This window comes from Ammospiza nelsoni, chromosome 7 (assembly GCF_027579445.1).
Source record: "Ammospiza nelsoni isolate bAmmNel1 chromosome 7, bAmmNel1.pri, whole genome shotgun sequence".
In the NCBI taxonomy this organism is placed as follows: domain Eukaryota; kingdom Metazoa; phylum Chordata; class Aves; order Passeriformes; family Passerellidae; genus Ammospiza; species Ammospiza nelsoni.
In genome coordinates, this window is record NC_080639.1 from 1519999 (window position 1) to 1546140 (window position 26142).

The 26142-nt window shown below is 45.0% G+C and overlaps 1 protein-coding gene across 3 annotated transcripts in view; it reads right to left on the reverse strand.

The window, feature by feature from the left end:
• AGAP1 (ArfGAP with GTPase domain, ankyrin repeat and PH domain 1) overlaps nt 1-26142 on the reverse strand; it is a 322590-nt gene that overhangs the window by 87942 nt on the left and 208506 nt on the right. For 2 of the 3 annotated variants that reach the window (XM_059476343.1, XM_059476341.1), the window contains exons 11-12: nt 25876-26044; nt 13051-13212 (exon numbers count right to left, since the gene is read on the reverse strand). In XM_059476343.1, the coding sequence (XP_059332326.1) occupies nt 13051-13212; nt 25876-26044 (331 nt within the window). The remainder of the gene's footprint in view (nt 1-13050; nt 13213-25875; nt 26045-26142) is intronic. The other variant, XM_059476344.1, reaches the window with a different exon arrangement.

Consider the following 26142-nt stretch of genomic DNA (forward strand, 5'->3'; position numbering starts at 1 on the left):
AGTCCCAGAGCGGAGCTTCGGCGTTGGCCCACGGCTGCTATTCTCTGTGTCACACACACAACCCTCTCTCCTGTGTAACCATCTGCAGAGGAACCAAGCATATTCTGACCCCTTCTATCCCCGTGCCTTTTGATTTATTTCATATTTTTGTCAAATCACCTATTTACAAAAACTTGAAACAAACTCAACAGGTGACGCTATTCTCCGCAGACCAAAGTCGAGCTTGATCTGGTTTACATTTTTCTTGCATCTTCTTGTTAAAATTTTCCAACAGGCTTTCAAAGTGAAATTAGACTTTTTTGTCAAGCCCAGCTCCCCAACACGGCCTTATTCTCAAGTGGCTGGAGATTGATTAATTTGGGTTTTTGATTTGCCCAAGTAACAAGAAGTCAGACGTTACAAAAGCGGGAGCGGTGAATGGGATCAATTAAAGAGCAGAAGCAGCAACACAATTAATAGCACCGGGTTCAGGAGCAGAGAGAAAGGGCTGATGACGAAAACAACAGCAACAGCTCTGCCTGCAGCAGGAATCTTTGCTGAGACCCAAGGAAGGCTGAATCCAAAGAGGGTGTTTCAGAACTTTCACTGTGCCATTAGCGCTGAAATGAAATAAGGCAAAGATGTCGGTAGCTGGTGGACTGAATAATAAAAAAATAGCTGGACACTTTCATCTTCCACACATGTGTTTTAAATAAAGGTGAGAAAAGCAATCCTTTTATTTAAACAGAGACTATAACTATCTGTAGTTTGTATTTCAGACCCATTTCCCTGAGCTGAGATTTTTCTGGCTGTGAAATCCTCTGCTCTCCAGCTTCCCTTTACAGCTATTACCATAAATGTTCTATCAAGTTCTTTATCTTCCTCCTCTGCCTCAGACCGAAGTGAAGGGATGCAGCAATCTCACAGTGCAGATGTACAGGACTGACACTGAAATCCTGTCAGAACTGTTGTAATAAACACTTGGGAGTGGGGGAGAAGGGGTGGGCATGAGACTGCAGCCTCCAGGATGAAAAAGAAAAGGCAAATATTTGTCAGGTACAGAGAGCTCACACCTTTGGAGGAATTAGGTGCATCTGGTCATTGCTGAGCTGAGCCCAGCTCAGGCACTCAAGCTATGGAGGGCTTAAATTAACCTGCTGCACTGAAGGAAATTAAAGGAGGCTCTGGATGGACATCAAGGAGCCTTGGGAGCCTTCCCTTTCCACGGCATCTCCCATTTTTGCAGCCTTGTGCCCAGAGCCTGCAAATCTCAAAGCTGTCCTGTCATCCTCAGGAAGCCCCACTGAACCACTCCTTTCCTCTAAGAGCAACTTCAATTGAACAAGGAAAACAAAAGTTCCTTCTAGGCAGCAGGAGAGGGCTCTGCCTGCTTTTGGAGGCTCTGGCTCTTGCACCTCCAGACCCCAAGGCATGAGCAACCCTTCTGCTCTGTGACAAGGGAGGGACATAATCCACAGCCTTGGGAGGGACAATCAGCCTCAGGATGCTCAGGCACAGACATTGGAAAGCTTCAGTGATTTTGGAAAGACCCTCATTACCATCTCCCTTATCTAAAGGGAAGACACATCACCTCCAGCTCATTCCCTAGCAATGCACAATGTTGGGCCATCATAAAGGAAGCACGAGAGCAGAAAATGCAACAATAGAGCTTAAAAAAACCCCACAAAAGTACATTTTCCCTCCTAAGGAGCAACACATTAGAGTGCTGGCAAAACAGCATCCTGCTCCCTGGAACTTGAAGGATGGCTAGGAAGAAAAGAAGCTCCCTTTCAAAGGCAGCTCCTCGTTTCCAGGAGGAATTCACCAGCTCCCACAAGGAGAGCACACAGCTGTTCCTACACAATTCTCTCCTGTGCTGCCAGGATGGTGACAAGCAAAGCAAAGACTGTGTTTTAGAGGACCTGCAACCTGAGAACGTGAACTGGGGATGAGATCCTAATCTTCCTCCACACATCTTGCCTGCAGCAGGTTTGGGTCAGGGGCAGGGATGATACAAACTGCTCCTGAGCGAGCAGGGATTGTTAATTTATCTCATCCCCCATTACACAGACACATCCCTGCTCTGGATGCCCTGTGGAAAGATCAAGCCTGACAAGTTGTTGAACACATAAGGACAACAAAGCAGGAAAGAGAAGCCAGTCTGGGATGCTGCAGGATGCCACCACACCCTAGGCAAAGTAACTTGGTGGCTCCTGCTGAACAGACCTGCAGCTGAGATGTACAGGGAGCATCCCTAATTCTTGTGGCAGGAGGTTTTCACTGGGCAGCACCAGCCCTGTGAGCCCTGTGTGGTGTCACCCTGAATTGCTGCCAAGGCTGTGGGTGTCACTGCTTCCCCCGGCCATCAGCTGGGATGTGGAACAGAGAGGGAAAACAGCACAGAGGACAGAAGTTCTGGGGATTCACTGCAGGTACCTTGCTCATTTCAGGGAATTTGCTCCCTCCCCATGAGGGAGAAAGGAGATGGGTGGTCCTTTTGAAGACACACCTCAGGGCAGAAGCTCCTGGTTCAATTCCAGGTCATGTCTTGGTCTGTCTGGGCCAGTCTGGATGGGGCTTGGAGCAGCCTGGTCCAAGTGGGAAGTTGTTCAGGAGGGTCTTTAGGGCCCTAACAACCCAAACCATTTTGTTTTGTGATTCAATTATTCACATTTCTGTGATTCTATTATTCATGCTGTAACTGGTTTCTATCTCCCCTTTCTGAAGCCAGGTAGATGATCAGGCACCTCAGGAACAGCTGCCAACTGCAGCACTCTGGATGTGGCAAATCCACCAGGACCATCCCCAGGAATGGTGATGGGGAACAAAAAGACTCTTGGAGCACACTAAAATAACACATTTTAGGTGAACAAGCTCCATCATGGTCAGACACATACAAATTCTATTTTAGATCAAAATGAGATGCATTTAAATTCACCTTAATTACACAGAGGGGGGCAGAGCTCCACCCTGATCTAACCATCAGCGCTGTCTTCTTGTTGCATAAAAAAAATCCTCATTTAACAACATTTTGCTTTGAAATAGAGCCTGCAGGTCAGCAGGCACTTGGAAAATAATGAATCCATGGCTTACTGAATCACTTCCTACTAAAATATTTACCTTGTGTTTCAAGATAGGCAAAGTAAGACAGAGAGGAAGAACTGACTCTCTTCAAAGGATGCTCAGAGCCAGAAAGATGTCTCGTCTCTACTCCTGTACTTTAACCTTCCGTCTGTATAACCTGTGGATAACTTCAAGCTTCAAACCCACTCTGTGGTAATTGAGAAGAGGTTAGGAAACTCTCCACTGTCAGTCCACGAGACTTCAGTGACAAGCCCTAATATCAGTGTTTTGGAAGGGAAAAAAAAAATCAAGGGACTTTCACTATTAACATTTTCCAATTAAAGCTGAATAATTGCTGTATAGCAAATTGGCTGTTAATTGCATCATGCTAGGCAGGAAAAAGCTAAGGCTTTCCTGGTAATGTATGCCATGAGCAGCACTGTCAGAAAGGAAGAGACATAATGGCAGCAATACCAAACCTGCTCTTAATCAAAGGCAAAATCAAACATTTTCCTATCGCAGACACCCAGAGCTGAAAAGCAAAGCTCTTAAAACACAAAGCTCTGTCTTTCAGAGGTGTCAGGTGGCCTAACTACCACCCACAAACTTTTTTTTTTTAATTTCCAATTTTAATCAAGGCAATTTTCTACCTCTGGGACAAACAAGTGGGGGCCCTTCCTCAGAGAAGCCCCCGGTGCACTGGATACTGCTCACAGCCCAGCTGCATGAAGGGATGAGATCAACTGTGACAAATGAAGGGCCAGGGCACTTGAAAGGGAGGGGAAGCTCTCCCACCTGCAGGAAGGGAAGCTCTGAGCTCCAGCTGGCCCCCAACAATCCCCAGGTTGTGGCCAGGGCCCTGCACAGAGGCTTCTTTCACTCCCCGAGCCGCAAGCGCTCTGAGGTGGCTTTGAAGTGTTGGGTTCCATGGGTAAGGAATACACAACATCCCTAAAAAACCCAAGCTTTGAAGTGTTGGGTTCCATGGGTCAGGAATACACAACATCCCTCAAAACCCACTGCTCTGATGCGGGCTGGGCAGAAACCCAGCCTGGCAGCAGCCACGCTTGAGGAGGCAACTGCTCTGCTCTTAATTGGAACAGAAACTTCATTAAGGCCCAACAAGGGATAAAAGCACTGAGTGTGTTTCTTGCACACTCTTCCTCCAGACCTCACAAAACAAAGCACTGCACTCCTGGCTGCACACTGAACAAGAATGTAACATTAAACATTAAACAAGGATGGGACTCTTAGAAGCATCTGCTGGAACTTGTGAAATGTGGATGTGCAAAGAAGAAATCCTGAGATCAGGAATTGCTCCCATGGGACATGAACATTTTGTTTCTCAGCTTCGTGTTTAAACCTTTACAGCACTTAAAATAAATTTAGAATTTACATTATTAAATAAACTGAGCTTATTTACACTAAGATAAAAAGATTAAGGGAAAATAAAAGCTTGCTGATTTGGGAAGCTTATTTATTTCCCTCCTAAAGTCTTCCTTATAAAGTCCTTAAATACAGAATTCAGTGGGCTTATGAAATTTGTTAAGGCACACTACTTGAATCAAAGAGTTTATAAAATGTCACATTCTGCTCTTGCAGTATTATGTCTTTCCTCTGTGTTTACTTCAGAGTGTGTCTCTCGATTTATAATGTTCTCTGCAAACGTGATTTTATTTTCCAAGTCCACAACCTCCTGCAGGATATTGTGTGAATCCAGCTCATGTATTTAATTCCCTGCAATTACTGCAAACATTTCAGATTAAAGCAGCCTTAAACTGCAAACATGCAAAATAAAAACCTTTAAAACTTACACTCTTCTAAATACAAATGAGATTACAGGACAGCCTCCCTGATGAAGAATTCCCTTGTCCAGAGCTGTGATCATCTCCAATATTATACCTTAAATTAAAATGTTTTTATGTAATGATCCAAAACATTGGTTCTAATACAAAACCAGAGACGAGAATGCATTTTGCAGACTTTAAGGGCTGTGTCTGTCAAATGTCTGAGCTACACAGATCCATGGTGGGTATCCAGCTGCCTTCCTGGAGAAGCCCTGACTTTGGGAAGTGTTTCTTGGACAGGAGCTTGAAGAGCTGATGAAGACAACATTCACTCTCCTCACTATTCTGTCAGGTTAAAGCCTAACCTCCAGGAATAAAAGTAAAGTGCTCTGGCTTGAGGGATTTTCCCTCTTTTTTTCTCCTGAGTGGGGATAACAGAGAAGGTGTGACAACAGGCAGAAAAAGCACTGATTTACTGAACATTGCCAGATAATCAAACCAGATTAATCAACATCAGTAACCAGGAACAAATCACCTTTTCCCCCTGTTATAAAGAACATGCTACTTGCATTTTTACCTCAGTGTAAATCCAAAGTCTGTATTTAAACACCCATGAGTAAATGCTGGGAAAACCCAGAGCTTTATAGTTCAGTCAAGAAGTTAATTTAGTCCCATGAACAATTTACTGACAGACATTTGGCACTCCAGGCTGTGAGCAACATTAATATCAGCATCAGGTTGCCAATGCCAAATTACCTGAGGATGCAAAGTCATGTGTCTTGGAATCAAGAGCAGGATGTAATTGCTGAATGCAACAATTCTTTGTGTTTTAATCAGGGGTAGAGCAGAAAGAAGATCTTCAACAAGAAAAGCAGATGGAGAATTGCAAAAAGGATTTAAGCAGCAGCACTGGATAAACAGAGGAGCAGCTGAAACTCAGTCAAGCTGTGCAGAATTCCCAAAGTCCTCCCTAAACCAACATCATGGCAGAGTTCAAACCTCAGAGGGCTCTTGGTGCCACCAGAGACACAAAGTGAAGAGCTGCTTTCACACCTTTCATTCTTTGATGTCACCTCCATGCTGGACACCAGGCCCAGATGGCACCAGCTCACCTCCAGTTTGGTGTCACCGAGCTGCCACCATGGCCTGGGTGGGCAGGAGAGAGGCACAGCCCCACAGCATGATGTAGGCTGGAAAAGCCCTCTGAGAGAGGCACAGCCCCACAGCATGTTTAGGGTGGAAAAGCCCTCTGAGAGAGGCACAGCCCCACAGCATGTTTAGGGTGGAAAAGCCCTCTGAGACCCTTGGGTCCAGCCCCTGACCCAGCACAGGTTCCTAAGTGCCACAGAGTTTTCAACATTTCCAGGGATGGTGGCCCCAAGGCTCCCACTGAGCTGAGATTCCCCATGGCTGCAGAACAGGAGGGGTGAGCACTGGGTGCTGCTGCTTCCAGAGGATAACACATTCCCAAAAACCCCAGGCAGGCAGCACCAGCTGGGTTAATGCTCCAAACTCCTTTCCAGAGCATTTATTTATCAGCACTGCCCTCCAGGCATTGCCTTACTTTGGGGAACCACAGGTTGCAAAACCCCATCGTCCCCTGGCTGAATTAAAACCAGTTTGAAACCTCAAGTCCTGCAGGATCAGCAATACAAAAAATTACCAGTTTCCTCTGCTACACAGAGTTTTTTCATATTTCTGGCTGACTGGGCTATTTCAGGTGAGAGCTTGTCAAGAATGCCAGGTAAATTTAAATACTGGAAGTTTCTCAGCACACAACCTCATGCTGAAAGGGGATGGCTTTGCAGAGATTGTTAGAAAATAGTGCTTTATAAGCCAAGTTTCCTCAAGGTATGCTGAGACAACAAAGGAAATAATAAGGTGCTACTAGCAGAGTTTGCCCTGCTCAACTGCAATAGTTTCCCTCTGGAAATATTTTGCCAAAAGCAATTTGTGGATCACAAAAAGGTATGAAAAGGAGAAGAATGTTCCCTTTCCTGTCTTGTGTAAAATAATGTAAACTATGTGTACATATTATGCATGGTGAATTTTATTATATTAAGTAGTAAGAACTACAGAAAATCCCAGAGTAGCTCTAAAGCAGCTAGAAAAAAAAAAAAAGGAGAAAATAAATCTGTATTTGCTTTTCAGTCACAATTTCCATATTTTAAAAGGAGGAAAAAGCTCTTCTGACCCAAACCATCTGCATACACCGACCAAAACCAATTCCAAAATTCTACAAATCTATTTGAAATTGTATAATTGATCCTGGTCAAGGGCTTGCCTATGGAATTCCAAGAGCTCTAAATGGTATTTTCTGATGTCAGGTTGAACCATTTCCTCTCCCAAGGCAGAGCAGAAGGCTCCATCATTTAATCATTGCCAGCACTTAGGATCAGACAAGGAAGGCAAGTTGCAAGGTCTGCATTAATATCAACACTCCAGCAACCTCTCACACCCCATGGCACAGTGAGAACTCAATTTTACATTAATAAACCCTAAGACCAAACTGTGAGGAACTCAGAAGACACCAGGTATTACAACTGCCATAAATTACAGCCCAGCTCAAATGGCCCGTACAAGCAATTGTACAGTGATAAAGCCTAAGTGGATGATATTTAAACAGATATTTGATTTACTGCAGAATTTTACATCATGCTGGAATTCAAATGACAATTTACAAGTGCAGGGAGCAGAAATCCCTGTCCCATGCAGAGTGCTGTTTGCAGGGCTCTGTCAGGAGAGCTGGATGCTGAATCCTTGCCTCTGATGGTCTCAGGGCACGGAAGCCAAATGATAAAGCAGGATACTGAAAAAGAGAATGAACCAAGCTGCTGCTTCATCCCCAGGTGGGAAATGACATCCTTGGTCTTCTCAGAGTGATGGCTCATAAATCTCACTTCTGCAAGGCACCACAAAACCTCTGCTGGCAAATGGAGGGTCTGTCTGTCTGTCTGGTTCCTCAGAGATGCACAAACTGTGAAGACTGGAGAGCAGACAGACCCAGCTCTTCAGGGACATCAGCACCACTAAAATCAAGGAATTAGAAAAGCCTTCCAAGACCACAGAGTCCAACCTGTCACTGTCCCCAGCCCAGAGCTCTGAGTGCCACATCCAGGAGATCCTTGGACACCTCCAGGGATGGGGATCCAAATCTCCCTGGGCAGTTCCAATCCCTGAGCACCCTTTCCATGGGGAAATTCCTGCTGATGTCCAACCTGAGCCTCCCTTGGTTCAGCCTGAAGCTGCTCCCTCTCCTCCTGTCCCTGTTCCCTGGGCAGTTCCCTCCTGGCAGGAAGATTTCCTCACTGGCACAGGGTGCCCAGGGAAAGGGTGGAACACTTCCATCATCCTGGAAGTGTTCAAAGAATGTTTGAATTTGGCACTTAGGGACAGGGATTAGTGGTGGGCTTGGCAGTGCTGGGTTAAGGGTTGGACTTGATGATATTTGAGGGTTTTTCCAAGTAAAAATCACTATTTTCCAAGTTGTGATTTTATGCAAATAACAGCTGGATTTACAGAGGAGGAATTGTGGGATGAACAATCCAGAGCAGAACTTTAACACCCAAATGGGTCAAAAATATCTCCCCTGAGACAAGAAACCCTCCTGTGCCCCAGCAATGAGCAACTGCAGATAATTCTGGGTGATAAAAGAAAAAAAAAAAAAAAAACAACAAAACATCAAGGAGGAGATTTATCAGAGGAAAAAACATCGCAGGATTCCAGTGGGATCCAGGAAAACCTCTGTGCCAATAGCTGGAGCAGCAGTAATTGTTCCAAATCTATCAATAAAGCTGAGCTGCTCCTTCATTGACTGCAAACACCAATTTCTTTCATGGGGGATTATAAGTTGATGTTCATGGTCTCCCTACCACCATTAGGGTGATAAACAGTTGAAACTACATCAGGATCTGACACACAGATCAATTCTGGCTCCATAAAGAATCTACACAAGAGGTTCCTGGACAGGGATTTACTGCCCCCAGTTTTTATTCTCTCTTGCTGCTAAAATTACTTCTGTCAAGCACTTACAAGAGCACGGAGGAGAAGGGGGAAGGAAAAAAAAATAAAAAAAGAGGAAAAAAGGCAAAAAGAATTAATTTTTCATGTGCTGCTGGAACAGCCTTTTGAAATTTGGGGAGTTTTTAAGGCAAATATGTTCCTGCATTGGAAATGATGCTGAACAGCAGGTGGGAGTGAGCTAAATAGTGAGCCAGCAGCACGAGCTGCTCACTATCCAGCACGCAGCAATTTGAAACACCAAACTAAGCTGTCGAGATTTTCTCCCAGGGCAGGCACAGGCTTCATGTTACCAGCACCAAATTATATTAGACATTTAATTTTAAACCTCAGGTACTTAAATGTAAAACCTTACAACAGTAATAGTCATAAAGCAGTGGGGCATTCCATTTCAGAGAATGGATTTTTCTATTTTTCCCCTTTAATTTAACCAGCACCTCCTGTTTTGTGGCTCTGCCCACTACAAAGTAATTTATCTAATTAGGAGATGTTCACAGCTGCTTGAAAGACAGAAGCCCCAGGAAACCAAAGGTCTGGTTTGGAAGACTTTGAAAAGTTCTCGGGAGCCACACAAAGTATTAATTTAATGTGAAAAAAAGGTGCAGAGAAAAATTGAATCCCAATATGTTATTTTGTCTACAATAAAACCACGTGACAATAAGCAGGCATATTCTCCAGTACATTGGCATTTGAATTCCAAAAGATGCTTAGCTTCTTGCCATACCTGCTGCTTTCACAGTATTAGCTTTTTATGACTAAAATTCAAAAATCTTTTAATGGAGAAAAAAACCCCAGAAATTAAAAAGGGTTTTTCATGCGTCAACTTGCCAACATAAAGGCCACATCTCTGAGCTTACCCAAAGATGATACACTCAGAGCAATCAATTATTCTTGAGGTTTTGTAGGAGTTTTAGTGCAATGCTTCTGAGTCTGCTGCCTAAAACTCGTTTTTAATCCAGTTTTCCCTCCATATTTATAAAAAAACAACCCCTCAAAAAATACTTTAAATATTAGAACCTCTGCAAGAAATTATTTGAGGTAGGCTTCTTCACAAGCACCCAGCAGTCACCTGCAATTTCAAAATAAGTATTTCATAGGTAATTCTGGCTGTCATCTCTTCTGAGCCAGAAGTAATCCCACACGATTGTCAAGTCAGAAAGAAGGTACTGCACATATGGAAGAGTGCAGGGCTGGGGTAGGAGAACAGGTTCCCTTCACCAGGAATTGCAAACCAGCTCAGGATCAGCAGCAGGAGCAAAAGGCAAGTCCAGCAACCCCAGCATCCTGAAGTCAAGGGGATGGGAAAGGCAGGAATTCAGGGGATATTTCTCATTTTTAAGATTCTATTTCCACTCCAGGGTAGGAGTTCACTGAATTTTGGAGGTTTTTCTCCCCTGCAGCCTCACTTGGGACATGTGGCACAGGGATGGCACCTGCTCACCTGCGTGCAGGTGTGTCAGGGTGCACAGCACTGCAGCCTACAGCCCCTGCTTTCCCCCTACAGCCAGCACCCAACATTCCTCATCTTGCCTTAGAAAAGCCACAGGATAAAAGGCACAAAAAGCCCAAACTTTGGTCTAACCTTCCAGAAGGGAGGTGGAGCTGGGGTGGATTAAAATGAGCAAGCAGCTCAGGAAAAGGAGGCAGAAAATGTATGATTTAAAGATGGAAACCAGCTCAGCATCCATGCAGGACAATGCTGCCTCCCCTAAAAGCTTCACCAGGAGTGGGTGAGCTGAGGGGACACAGAGCAGAACAGGGCTGGAGCATTTGTTTCCCTGTGCTGCTTCACAACACCCCTGCCTTCCTGCAAGGCTCGCTCAGAAAACTCTGAGGCAACATCTGGAGCATTTTAATGCAAATTCTCCTGAAGGTGCTGCCCCCATGTTTGCAGCTCCAGGAAAAGGTCTGTGCTGTGCTAAGTGTGAATTTGATAGTTAATGTCACTCTGAAACACGGTGGTCATGGTTTTAAACCCTCTGCTCTCCTAAGGTGGCACTAAAAACCTGCCCAGAGATGCTCTCAGGGCTATACTCAGGTTCAGACCTTTCACAGACACAGAGATATATGTGGGACATGTGAAATAGCTCCCATATTCCCCTAACTGCTCCCATTTTAGGGGCAGCCATCAGAAACTGTATTCCTCCCCTTTCTCCTGACCTGTTCACCCTGGTCTGGTAGCAAACATCACATCTACCCTTTAAAAACAATTATTGCTACAACCTAATAATTCCAAAACACCACCAGGAATAGTGCCTGCTCCTTTTAATGCTGTTCAATGCTCCACAGAGGAAACACTAGGAGTGTGGAGCAGGAGCACAGCAGAGAAAGGACACACTGAGGAGAGGATCTGGAGGGTCATTTACTGCTAATATCCATCACACAGGGCAAGGAATCTGAGTTTCAAGCAAACAACACACATTAATTATGTGGCTGCTCCATCCCTGGCAGTGTCCAGGGCCAGGCTGGATGGGGCTTGGAGCAGCCTGGGATGGTGGAAGGTGTCCCTGCCCATGGCAGGAGAAGATGGGCTTGAAGGTCCCTTCCAACCCAGAGCATTCTGGGATCCTATGATTATGTACCTGAAATTAAAATTAAGCAGTATTGCAACTATATTATTGCACCTTAATGTTGAAAAAAGTACAGCAGAATTCTCTCAGGCTGCTCCAAGTCCCATCCAGCCTGGCCTTGGACACTCCCAGGGCAGCCACAGCTTCTCTGGGCAACCTCTGCAGGGCCTCACCATCCTCTCAGGGAAGGATTTCTGCCTAATATCCAAGCTAAACCTCCTCTCTTTCGGTTCAAAGCCATTCCCCCTTGCCCTGTCACACTAAAAAGTCAGTGTTTAAAGTTAATCCTTTTCCTTTTTTCTAATTCCAGTTTTTCCCTCTGCAAGTTTCCAATTTTTCCCTTAGCACCCAACGCCACAACAGGGCGGGCACCATTTCACTTCCCTTTTTTTTTCCCCTTTTGAAAACAAACAAGAGCACCAAAGCACCGCCACAAAGCTGCAGGTTCCTTACCACTGCTAGTGCCACCATCCTCTCAGGAGAGGATTTCTCCCTAATATCCAAGCTAAACCTCCTCTCTTTCACTTTAAAGACACTCCTCCTTTCCCTGTCACACAAAAAGGTCAATGTTTAAGTTAATCCATTCCCTTTTTTCTAATTCAAATTTTTCTCTCTGCAAGTTCAGCACCCAACACCACAATGGGGTAGGTGCCATTTCATTTCCTTTTTTTTTCCCTTTTGGAAAAAACCAAGAGCACCAAAGTCCCCCTTCATCCCCCCAAAGCTCCAGGTTCCTTACCACTGCTAGTGCCACCATCCTCTCAGGGAAGGATTGCTCCCTAATATCCAAGCTAAACCTCCTCTCTTTCACTTTAAAGCCATTCCCCCTTGCTCTGTCACACAAAAAAAGTCAAAGTTAATCCATTCCCCTTCTTTCTAATTCCAATTGTTCCCTCTGCCAGTTCAGCACCCAACACCACAACGCGCTGGGCACCATTTCATTCCCTTTTTTTTCCCTTCTGACCAAAACCAAGAGCACCAGAATCCCCCTTCACCCCGAGGCATGTGGGATCCCTAAAGCTGCAGGTTCCTTACCACTGTTAGTGCCACCATCCTCTCAGGGAAGGATTGCTCCCTAATATCCAAGCTAAACCTCCTCTCTTTCACTTTAAAGCCATTCCCCCTTGCCCTGTCACACAAAAAAAAGTCAAAGTTAATCCATTCCCATTCTTTCTAATTCCAATTGTTCCCTCTGCAAGTTCAGCACCCAACACCACAATGGTGTGGGCACCATTTTGTTTCCTTTTTTTTCCCTTTTGAAAAAAACCAAGAGCACCAGAGTCCCCCTTCACCCCAAGGCACGTGAACCCCACAAAGCTGCAGGTTCCTTACCACTGCTAACACCACCATCCTCTCAGGGAAGGATTTCTCCCTAATATCGAAGCTAAACCTCCTCTCTTTCTGTTTAAATCCATTCCCCCTTGCTCAGTCACATAAAAAATTCAAAGTTAATCCATTCCCTTTTTCTAATTCCAATTTTCCCCTCAGACTCTGCCAGTTCAGCACCCAACAACACAACACGGGGGGCGCCATTTTGTTTCCCTTTTTTTTCCCTTTTGGAAAAAACCAAGAGCACCAGAGTCCCCCTTCACCCCAAGGCACGTGAACCCCCAGAGCTGCAGGTTTCTTACCACTGCTAATGCCAGAGTTGGCAATGACTGTGGCCTCACTCCACTGATCTGCACTGGAGACCGAGTAGGAGCGCTGGTGCAAACCGTCCGGGCGGCTGTTGAAGGACACCAGACTGATCCCACTGGCCATCTGAGACACAGATGTGCTAGTAGTCACGTTCCCTAGGCACAAAGGGAAAACAAATCGTGTCAATAGAGAGCACAGGAGGGATTTTGTGTCAGGATGGATGGGGGGTGCTTAATGAGCAGAAAGAAGGGGTAACTTCACCCACACAATAACCCTCCCTGAAGCGCCGGAGCTGACGGTCCTGAGACCAGCTCCAACCCAGCTAAGAAGATCAAAAAAGCCAAGTTTTTCATGGTATCACCTCATTCTGTTCATTCACCTTCTGGGAAACATGGCCTTCCACCACTCTGCTACCAGGCACACTCTCTGGAGCTTCTCTGCTTGTTAGACTGGGCACAGAAAATCAATTTTATTGTATTTGCTGGGAATGCCCCAATGAAGGCAGGAATGATGAATCTGACTCCATATTCTCAGAAGGCTCATTTATTACTTTATAATACTATATCATATTAAAGAATGCTATACTGTACTAAAGAATACAGAAAGGATACAGAATGCTAAAAGATAATAATGAAAGCATGTGACTCTCTCCAGAGTCTGACACAGCTTGGCCCTGATTGGCCAAAGAGCCAAAACAACTCACAGCAGAACCCAATGGAACAATCACCTGTGGGTGAACAATCCCCAAACACATTCCACATGAGCACACACAGGAGAAGCAAATGAGATAAGAATTGTTTTCCTTTTCTCTGAGGCTCCTCAGATTCCCAGGAGAAAAATCCTGGGCAAAGGGATTTTTTCGGAGAATGTGAATGCTGCATCAGTTTATTCCTAAAAGCCACTGTTTATACAACTGAGCCAACTCCAAGAATTTAAAACAATCCAGCTCTAAATAATACCTGACACAGGCATGGCCCCCAAGAACACACTGATGGGGAGCAAAGGACTGCCAGCAGTGAGAGACCAAGAGGGAAAAAAAAAATTCTTGGACATTTAATCTTAAAACAACATTGTGACACAAAGCAGAACTCTGGACTGACTGCAAGTATCATTCCTGGGGATGGTCCCTGGAATGTGACACAAAAGGGGACACACAAAGAACAGCCTTTACCCAGCAAACACTTCTGTATTTTCACAATCACTGAGGCCTAGGACATTAAAATGCTGGGAGCTGTGTTCAAGGGGGAGTGACAGGGACGGGTTTCTCACCATAAAACAGGACAAGTGGGATCTGCTTGAATACATTTTAGAGCAGAAACAATTAAAACATTTCCAGAAACTCAGGTTTCTGATAGTCTTACTCACAACTTGCTATGGGCCAAAACCTGCACCACGGTTTGGGTTCTGAGCACATTTTACTCCATCCCTAGCCACAGGCCTTGCACATCATAAAGCCACAAAGAATTTACAGTTTCATTCCTTGTGACAGGCTCTCTAAAGGTGCCCCACAGGTCCTCTCTGGATTGAAGAACACTCTTAAAAACCACATGCAAAGGGAAGGGAACAGACGCAGTGTTATAACGCACCCTCACACTTTGCATTTCCATTGCACCTTCTACTGATGAGTTCAGAAAAATTAATGAATTAATTTTCAATGCTCCTGTGAGGTTGTTAATTATCTGCTATCATTTCCCCCATTTTTCAGAGGTTAAATGACCCAGGGCCACAAAGGAAGATTGTGGCAGACTTGAAAATAAAACCCAGATCTCCTGACTCCCAGTTCTATCATTATGTCTTTTCCCAGAGCAGCCTTTGGGAAGACAGCAGAGCTTAGTGAACTACTTTGTGTTTATTAGAGTTGGCATAATTGTCCCTTTCTCTCCTCCCCTTTCCCAAGACAAAATCTCCTCTTTAGTCCTTAGCACAGATCCATCACAGTATCTGTGTCTTCAATGTACTTATTCAGCCCTCCAGAACTTCTGCCTGGCAATCCCTGCTTTGAAATGAAATATAGACAGGAAAACTCATTTGTTTCATTATGCAAAGTCTAAGGTGGGTTTTGGAACCTTGTTGGGACCTCCCAAGGCATGAGACTACGGAACAGAGGACTAAACTGCAATTCAGTATTTTAAAACCACAACAGGAAATGAAAACATGAGCTGACCAAAGTTGCATTTTGGCTGCCTTAAAAGAAATCTCTCCTTCCAAATCAGCTTCTGTGATGCTCGCTGTGAAATCCCCTTTTCCTCTGCATTTCACAATCCAGAAAAATGATGAATATTAATAAATTGTTTTGATGATCCACCAAATTAAAGGGAATGGCTGATGTGAGTGAGTGACAAGAGTTTGAGAGTGGGTTCTACCAGCTCAAGATTTAGGCCAGCACAGACACAACACAAGCAGTGATATTTTTGTGCTGACATCTCCTACCTAGCCCACAAGCTTCTGAACACAAGGGTCCCATCACCTTGTGACCATGATGCAAAACCAACACCTTGAGAAGAGACCACCAAGGTTTCTGTGCCATCATGTCAGCACCAAAAGCTCTCCTCTCCCCTCAATGCCACCTGAGGCAGCTCCAGCCCCACACTGAGACATGAACCTGTTCAGAAGTGACTTGTTCTGGGAAACAAAGCAGAATTTTTCTTCCACTGCACCTCTCTCAAAGGTTGCTAGCACAAAACAAGTGTATTTGTGTGACACTTGAGTGAACTCTGATGAACCCAGCCCAGCTCCCCCTTTCCTACTGCCACAGCCTGGTATCCTTTATCCTGCAACTTTTATGATAATATTTATTCAGGATTAAATCCCACTTTGCCCAGGTGCTGCAAGGTGTGTATTTTCGTGGCATATCAGATCACCAAGCCAGCATCCCTGAGTAGACATCAGAAGTGCCAGGCTACAGAAAATAGTGTGCCTTTCCTTTCCTGTTCCCCTCCTTGATATGCTCAGCTCTAGCACAAATTTGTTACTTAGAAGCTCATTTAAAAATCATTTTTTCCCAATCCAGCTCTGATTTTCCCACTTCTCAGTCCCTCTGCATGAACCCCACACCAGGCACTAAAGCTGCCACCCCAAAACAAGGACTGCTGCTCTGGCCAGAGCTTCTCCAACAGAGTCCCACAGCTCTTCCCGTCTACCATGGGCAAACCCCAAACCAGACCTGGCAAAACTCCTTTAATTTTCCTCCGGGACAAATCCTTGACAGAATTAAGACCAGTTCAGCCTTTCAGCAGACAAGCAGGAGACAGTGAAGAAGAGGAGGCCAGCAGCATCAGTGGAAATGCTGCAGATGTCCCTGCCCAGGGCAGGGTGTTGGATCAGATGAGGTTTAAGGGTCCTTCCAGCCCAGACCATTCTGTGGTTCCCTGATCCATGACCAGCAAAGCCTGTGTGTTGAGTCAGCCTTTACATCCTGCACCCCTTGTCCCCCCAGCCAAGGACAGACTCCCATCTCCACACCGACTCCAGGCTCCTGCTCTGCTACCTGGCCCAGGCTGGAGCTGTGAAAGAGTTGCCTCTTCAAATGCATCCTGCATGCATCAGCTGGTTGCTTAAGTTGATTAGCAGGGGGCAGTTAAATTACTATGCTAATCCATGTATTCTCAGCACTGCTTCCTTGATATGGATATGTGTATATGCTTACTGGGAAGCCTTGATTAGTTCAAGCTTCAATGTGTCAAAGGCTCCAGATTCTTTCCAAAGAATAATTTTAGCTGTACTCACATCCCTAAAGTGTGGGAGCTGATTTGAAAAGGTACTTACCTCTACCATATGCTATTTTTCTTTAAACAATTTGCATTTCAAAGGGAATATGGCATTTATATTTGAATGAATATCAGTATGTTGCCAGAACTTGTCTCAAATGAGCAAAAAAAAAGATGCTGGTCTCCTATTGAACAAAAATGTTTTCATCTACCAAAGGAGCATCAAAGAAAGAGTTCCTCTTTCTAGCTCTAGACAGCTTTATTAAAACTATCTTTTCTGATGTTATAAAACACCCCGTTACGGCCGCGCTTACAAAACGTTCAAACAATTAAGCCCCACAAAACCCATCCAAATTAAGATTCAAGGTAATTTCCAGGTTTGGCCACTGCTCAGCAGAGCAGCCCCTAAGAAAAGCGAGCGTGCTCACACGAAATCCCATTTAAATGCCCATTTATTCAGTGTAAAACGCTGCAAAGAGCACGAGGAATGAAGGCAAGGAGAGTGGAGAAGCTGAGGGAAACACACACGGGGGCACAAGGAGAACAAGAGCAGAAATGCAAGACTTAGAAATGAAATTAAAATAACCAGGATCCACCCAATCAGGGGGCTTGACAAGATGTGAACAGTGTGAGTCTAACAGGTAAAAGCCAAAAGGTCTATTGTAAAAATGGGATTAAAATATGCAATTAAGGTTAATATAAATGCTGGGTTACATATGTGGAGTGACTTGTCCAACAAAAAATAAAGCACTCGTGGTTTTGGTCTTGTTTGCTCCTGTAATGGAACAGTATGAGGGACAGCATGTCTGCAATCCCACATTTGATGGTTTTTAAGTTAATAATCCTGTGAATCATCACAGGTTAGTGGAACACACACATCAGTTGAAGCCTTCACCAACTACACCACCCACTAATCCCAAATGCAGAAGGAATACAATTCACAAGCAGACCCTGAGAAGTGAGACACAAGTGACACAAACGATGCTGGGCACAAATGATTTCCATTCCCTGCTGCAGACACATTTCCTCCAAACAAATCAGCTACCAGAAGTTACATTCACAAGTGCAACCAATACACTCCTGGATTGATGAGATGAGCAGCCAGAGCAGGAGTTGTGAAGCAGAACTGTATTTTTCCATGAGGCAGCAGCGTGTGAGACTCGCAGGGGGCTGCACAGAAAGACTGAATCACATAAACTGCAGCCCTACTGCTCTGCTTTCACCATGTTTCATTTGTCCCAAGCTCCTCGAGCTCATGACGAGTTTCTCTTCCAGAAAAAAAAGAGAAAGAGAAGGAAATAAACCTCTTAAGGCCAGAGGGCTGCGCTCACCAGCTGTTAGAACTAATGAAAAATACATTAGAGTTGTGGGTCAGGAAATCCTGACTCTTGATATCAGAGGGTTAATTGTTTCAAATCATGTCGGGTCAATTTGTGTTGTAGGAATTCTGCCTATTCTTGAAATGCCCTCTAATTCAGCACCAGGCACTGTCAAGTAGGTTAGATTGGCTGTGGATGCCCCTTCCAAACCCACACTGCTCCCTGGAGTCTCTTCAGGGTGGAAAGGGAGAAGCCCCACTGCTGGCTGCAGAAAGATGGGAAGCATTCCCTTCCCACCCTCAGCTCTGCAGCACGCCCAGAATGAACTCCCAGAGGTAAAGCAGAAACCTTTCCAGTGGGCAAACCTTTCCTGGGAAGTGTCTGACCATCCCAGCTGTGCTTCCTGCCTCTCCCTCACCTACCAGGAATATTTGGGGATGCTCTCCTGGGTTCCATTAGTTTGCTGCCTCAGCACCCACCTTTTCCAGGTGCATCCTGTGCCCACTCTGGAGATTGTGTGCTGCACTGAAATCTGAGCAAACACCTCCTTGCCTCTCCCACTGAGGAGAGCCCCATGCTGGGAAGGGAGGCCCAGGTGTCCCAGAATACAGCCCAGGTGTCTGGCTGTGTTCTCAGGAGACTGTGGGACCTGAAGAGCTCTAAATTTCAGAGCCAGGTTCTTCAGGGGAATTCCCTCAAGTACTGCCATGGATTCTGTTCCATCCCGACGGAAGTGTGCAAGCAGCACAAGGTCCCTGCCCTGCTTCATTAGGCACCTGAAATTACCTGAGGCTCCTCACACATGAAATAAGAAGGAGTGAGGGGCAGAGTTGGACAAAGATGATCCTTCAGGTCCCTTCCAACCCAAACCACTGTGACTCTGTGACAAATCTTTCCAAACCATGCTGGTTCCAGCACTGCAACTCTCCCCCAACACGCTGACGATCACTTTCAGCACTGCAGCAGCAAACTTGCTCGTGAGTTTAACTTAGTTTTAAGACTTCTTTCTTCCAGAAGCATTTATTTACTCAACAAAATTCCTAAGGACAAGCAGCTATTCCTAGAGGAAGCCCTTCCATGTCCATCCCTGCCGGACTGGGCTCGATCAGCAGCACACAGACCGAGTGGGGTCAGTACTAATGAACAAACAAGGCAGTGCCAAGAAATATCCTGGCAGTGAAGGACGTGGTGCTGGGAGTATAACGAGGAAAGCTATTATTCTCAGAGCATGCCAAAGCAACACAGCAAGTGTGGAGGAAAATGAAGTCATCAGAGGAGACATCTCTTCTAAAAGAAAGTTAAACCCAAGATCTTCACCGCGGGCTTCTGCTTGAGATCCCCCACTCTTTATTCTGCTGGGATCAAAGCCTGCTTTCCTTCCCTGGCAGGCAGATTATTATTATTTTTCTGTAGTTTTAACAAATAACAGTAATAAATAAGATATGCTTGACATCCTGGTTGAGGCTACCTGCTTGTTCAGGGACGGCAGCTTTAAGACCCAGAAGTGAGTGCTTTGCTGGCAAAACCTGCTTTTTGTTGCTCTTATTTGGCTGTGAATCCTGACAGGAACCATGGATTTAACTTTGTGAAAAATAACAGCAGAGATCCAAACCATTCTGAGGCAGGTACAGCAGAGCATGTGCAGGCCCTGAGGCAAAGGATGTAAAATGCTCCCCAGTCCCTTCGACTGTCTGTGGAAATGATCAATAATGGGACTGGAGAGGGGGTGGCAGGTCCTACCTGTGGGCTGGATCTAACTTTGGGAGCTTCCCACGGGCTCCAGCCCTCCCCAAGCCCTGCCAGAGCCTCCTGGGCTGAGCTGGGGAGGGACCACTGCTGGCATTCACCGCCTCTCCGGGAAACAGAACAAAGAAACTTTATTTTCGCAAAAGAGACAATAGATACCAACGCGAGATGACTTTTTCCCTTTTTTTTTCTTTTTTTTTTTTCTCCCCCCTCTTTTTAATAGCTCTTGCCACTGTAACAGCAGCTAAGTGAATGCATGTCTGCAGTGTGAGCAGTTTTGATAAACAGCCTCTGCGGGCCACACAACGGGGATAATGTATCCTTAAGTACTGCCAATGAGCTGCCATTCTGCACAGCCAATTACTTCTGTGCGTCTGTCACTCAAAGGAAAAATGACTGAGCCCATTAGATCAAACCTTTGTCACTGTTCCTAATGCACTCTTAGGCCTCATTAATCTGAGGGAGCAGCAACACAGCCGCCGGTGCCTCATTGCCTCCCCCACAACAGGCCCACGTGAATCTTCTCATCTCTCCCCCAAGTGCACCACGTTAATCAAGCTCTCCTTATTACCCCGGTCCCTGTCACGCCGGAGAGCGCTCTCTCTCTTAAATGCTCTCATTATGGTCCATCTTTAGAGCCGGCTGAGTGGAAAAAAAAAAAAATTAAAAAAAAAAAAAATAGAGGGAAAAAAAAAGAAAAAAACAAACCCGAGCCAGAGAGAAAGAGAAGAGGAAAAAGCAAGTCCGATCACATTAATATTCATGACAATAATTAGTATTCTAGGTCACTGAATATTCATGCTATTAGTTGGGTTTTTTATGGGTTTGCTGGATGTCCTGATTGCTGGAGTGTGGAGGAAAACAGCATGGTTGGGACTTTAGATGTCAATGGCAGTTCAATACTCCAAACACATTTGTGAATTTATTTTTTTTTCCTCCCCCGTTTGGTAAATCAGCTTCAACCCTCCCGATGGCTTTAATACCTTAAAATCACTGGGGGAAAAGCACAGACATCCACCTTTTTTTACTCATCACTTGCCAAGGTCTGAACACCCAACCAGCTCGTGCTGCTCCCTGTGACCCTCAGGACACCGGGATGGCATCGGGTGCACAGGGCAGATTTGGGATTTTGTACGGTCACAGAGCCATGAAAATCATCCAGAGGGAAACAGGCACTGCCTGCAGGCTCCAGTCACCTGCCTGAAGCTCTGTGACACATCCCCACCCTTCATCCACCGCAGCAGCATCAGGGGTTTGCCCACTCCAGAAAGGATCCTCACACAGCTCATTTTTCCCTTTTTTTCTCCCTAAAGAGAAAAATCTCAGCAAACTCGTCTTTCTCAATATTTAACTAATACAGTTATTTTAACAAATATTTATTTCATTATTGTGCCCTGCTCCTTTTCTCTCATTATCGAGGGATATAGCATACTAACTAAATGAAAGTTTGTATTTCTCTAAATCTGGAAAGGGCAAATCCCAGCCCAGAGGAAGCAGAGAAAATGACCTTGAGGGATCCCCCTCTAGTGGGATGAAAGGGAAATCTCGGATGCACTTGAAATTGGGCTTTTTTTCCTCAGAAACGAGCAAACTGCCAACTTCTCCTTCCCGTTGCTGCAACTGTATATCACTGAGCCAACAGCAGAGTCACCCAGATGGAAAATTGACTGGGGTGATGGATGACAAAAGTAAGTCCCAAACTTGCATTTGTGATCTGTGGCAAGTGCATAAAACTGGAGCTGGAGTGTGGAAAGTGTTCTGCACCCAACTGCAGAGTTAGTGACAGACAACTCCCAACAATCACTCCAGGCCACCTCAGCCACCTCCAAGCAGGGAATTCAGAATTTAGGGCTCAGTCCAGCATTTATTTGCAAAGGCACCCACAAGGCTTTGGGAAAACTGCCCATGCTTCTGAGCTCTTGGCTTGATAAATATTTTTACTCATCACCAGCCTGATTGTAACATCTGAATCCTCACAGTGACCCCCCCAGTTGAAAAAGATTATTACATGATCTGCAAAAAGCACCAAGGATTTGATAGATGATCACAATTAATGACAGACAGGAAGCTCACAGTGGTGAGAAGGTGGAGCTGCCATTCCTGCAGCATCTGAAATGTCACAAGCAGTTAGCAGATAACAACCTTCAGCACACTTAACGATGGCCCTGGCACTAACACATTTTTGGATACTTCACATACTGTACACTCACCATTTTAAGAAAATTTAATAGCACCAAATTTTTTTAAATGAAGTGTTAATCAGGAAACAATTTATCTCTACACCATAAGCTATTTTTAGTCGTGAACTTTCTACATCAGTGGCTCTTGCTACAGCTCAGGCTTTGGGTTGTTTGGAGAGGAGAAGAAATAAATGACTCCTGGGAGAGATTTCAGGAATAAGTTCACCTTCAGGTCAAGCAGCTCAAATCCAACCCAATTCAGGAGTGATGAAACCTGGACCCACTCCTGGCTCCCAAGCCAGGCTGAGCCAGCTCCTATGGGCAGAGAGACTGGCCAGTGGGATGGACAGGACAGGACTCTGGCCCTGCTCCCAGCTCTTAGAGAAGGCTGGAACTGAGCAAGTCCAAGAATTACCCTTTTCTGAAGGACTTCCAACTGAGCTGCATCCACAGAATGATGCTCAGTGCCATGTAAATTCAATTTAAATTTCAGTTACTTCACCACTGTTTGTCAGCTTGGAGTGAAAATACCACAGAAGTGACATAATTTTGGATTGAAGGCAGTAAACATCCATTTTCCCCAGCTCACAGTTTCCTACCAAGTTAGCTTACAAGGGTGAGCACCTTCCCTGAAGCCACAGTTAACAACCTGTTATTTAAAGTCTATACAACATAAATAACAACCCTGCATCTCTCTGTGTTTTCTGGGAGAAGCTGCCACACAGAATCCCAGCTCTTACACAATAAACCCCAAAGAACCCAAGAAGGGACCAGTTTTCAAATCAAAGTAAACCTTTTTCCAGGCAAGGTGCTTGGCTTTGCAACAGCAGCAGCCCAACCTTCTACTCCTTTCCCTGCTTTCTGACAGCACAGAAAATATTCCTTTTTCCTGCTGCTGTTTCACTTCCAGTTTGTTCACTGTCCCGCCATGACTCTGACAATGGACTGTGACTTGATGTTAAGGGAAAATTGGTTTTTTTTGGTTTTTCCCAAGCTCTTGTGCCAGTGGAAACCCAGCAGGGAAGAGTAATCCAGACTTTTTAAAACTCATATATTTTCATAAAGGTGGGGAATTTTCTCCTTTTTTTTTTTTACATCTCTGAAATGGAAACTCTCAAGGACTGGAACTGAGTTTGTCCTTCCCAAATTCCCAGTATTGCCCTGATCAGCCTCATTCCCCCTATTCTGCTCACAGCACTGTTATGGGAAGCACCTTGGGAAAGACCCAAGGTGGGAGGAAATTCAAGGTGTCTGATGCATCACTGAGGTTCAAAAAGGCTTCAGAGAAGGAAGGGGATGAGGAGGAGGAAGAGCTTGAGCTGCTCTGCTGCCTTACAGACCATGGTGGGAGCAGAAGAGTGGTTGGATCACAATAAATCACACTCAGAGAAAACTATTTGCTTAAATATGAACTTAAAATATCAGTTACAGGCAATCAAATGGGCATTTTATCCATAGATTTCTTGGCAAAGTTGGCATGGAAATCCATCCTTAAGGGGCATCTTCCAAGCAGGGCCTAAGTGTCAAAGGAAGGCACCAACCAAGCCAAGCAGTATTTAACATTTGGGGATGAGGTAATGTGAAGCAGAGAAAACAAAGTGAATTTACAGGCCTAAAAATCAAAATAGAAAGTGCTGATTTTTCCTGTTTGGTCCAAGCCTCCTCCACATGGCAGAGCTGTGTACAAAACCCTCCCAGTGTAACCAGTAAGTGACAAGCTCAGCCCTGTGATCCATTTTAAGGCACCGCAAAGGCTCAAGACACCACTTTTCCACCAATACCAAGTGAGGGGAAGCTCTGAGGCAGCAGCACAGCCTGCAAGGGACGATTCCCAGGTGTTTTGACGTGGGGAGATATGTTTTGAGTGTGGGAGATAACTGCAGATATTCCAGGGCTCCTCCTGCCCCTCCAGAACTCAGCCCCAAGAACCTCATCAGAGTTCAGATGAAGAATGCAGGCACAGCTTGGGACAGTGCCCTTCTTTTCTTTATTTTCTTTCTTTTTAGTAATTCTTAACTGATTAATCCTTTTTATGTTTGCTTTTAAGCCAGTAACAAGCAGCAGCTGCTGCCCAGACATCAACAACAGCAAAGTCTTTCAGTACGTCTAAGCAGGAGGATGAGGAAGCCAAGAGGCAGGAGAGAAGCTCCAACTATTCCCACAGTGTTATTTGAAATTCACTACCTGAATTTCCCATAATTTGGAATTTCTGGCATAACTGACTTGTGTGATCAAACCTCAGGCTGGCCAGGACACACACACACACAGTGAGAGCTGCCTGCTGCAAACTCTCAGGGAAAGTTTCCCTCTGACCTGGCAAACCAAGTAGATGCCAAAACATGTAAATTCCACGCTATAAACCTTAAATTCTTACATATCTCTAAATATGTTTCCAGAAACTTGCTTTTCTGAAGCTATCAAGCTATTTTTGACTGTGTTCAAAAATGTGTTAAAAGCTGAAACCTATTTAAATGTCTCCCCTGCAGTTTACTGACTCAGCCCAGCACTTTGCTTCCCTAAATTAGGAAGTATAATGAAAACCTAAGCACTCTCCACACCTGGTCATCTAAATTATACAGAAAACTGGAAAAAAACAACCCCAACCATAAATCATTTTCTCCTATGAGCTCTGTCAGGTCAAATCCTGAACAAGGGTTTGATGAAATCATGGCTTCAGACACCTCAGGGCCCAGCCTGGGATCTCCAGGAGTTTCTGCTCAGTGGCACCACTTTAAAAACCCATCTCAAACAGCACCATTCAGAGTTGGAAGGGGAAAAACACTTCTCAGTTTTCTCCTAATAAAGGGAAATGTCTCAAAAGAGCAGGGAACTCCACCTTGGCTTGAAGGACTGAGGTTTGGAATTAGATGATATTTAAGGTCCCTTCCAACCCAAACCAGCCTGATCCTATGAAGCATGAGACAGATAATTATCATTATTATTATCCAAGAGAAGACACCTGAATACCCAGGAATGCCAGGGCTGCTCATCCCAGTGGGTTTTGCACAGGGACAGGAGTGTGGGATGGTTTTGCTGGCACATGCAGGAGGTGTCTGCATTACCCATAAATGCAGAAGGCACTTGGCACTTTATGGATGTCATCCCAAACATGCTGACAGAACTTCCACTAGCCCATTATGAGTTTTGTACAAGCTGTGCATTTTACAGGATAAATTGTCTCCAATGTTTTCCCTTAATGCAATTTTTTAAAATCCACTTAGCTGTATGGACAAGTACTTCAGCAAACAATAAACATCTTTGTTTAGAGCTCAGAAGGAGCTATAAACCACTTCCACCAATAAATTAAAAAGCTTTCCACCGAAGAATCTTGCTGTTAGAAGAATGCATAATACTGAACCTTCCAAAAGTGGAAAGAAGGGCTGTGGGTCTCACCAGGAAGCCATAAAAAGTTTTTTCAGATCATACAGCATTTGCTTTTCCTAAGTATTAGCTAAGAGATCATAGATTCCTCCCATATGTTAATGACTGGGAAATTATGTAGGGCTTTGGCAAGTACAGGGTAACAAATACACAAAAACAGACACTGAAGGCTACCCAGAAACTCAGAATCTCCTGTGGGGGACAGATCAGCAGTCAGGGCTCAAAAACCTCCACATCAGTGGGTTTGTAAATCCCAGAATGGTTTGGGTTGGGAGGCATCCTACAGTTCAACTAATTCCACCCCCTACCACGGGCAGGGAGACCTTCCACACCACCAGGCTGCTCTGAGCACCACCAGCCTGGCCTGGAACCTCTCCAATGATGGAGAGATATCCATCCCTGTCCCAGCTGCTCATGGTAGTTCCCTACAGACACTGGAAATGCAGATTTTCTGCCATTTTCCTGCATGCCAGGTGCTCCCTTACCTGAATTTGGCGAGATGTGTAAACTGCTCATGTCTTTGGAGAGGCCGTTGGTTTTGGGGCTGGAGATGGGGGCACAGGCTGAGGTGGCTCGGGGTGGCCTCTTGCCAGGGACCTTCACAGTGGTTCTCAGCAAGTCAATCTCTTTGCCATGGACATTCTGCATGTAATCCTGCACAGAGAGGAGAAAACCCCAAACACAGCATCAGACAGGGAGTTCTGGACAATTAACACAATTAACAAACCTGGTTTCACAAGGCTCTGGCCTTA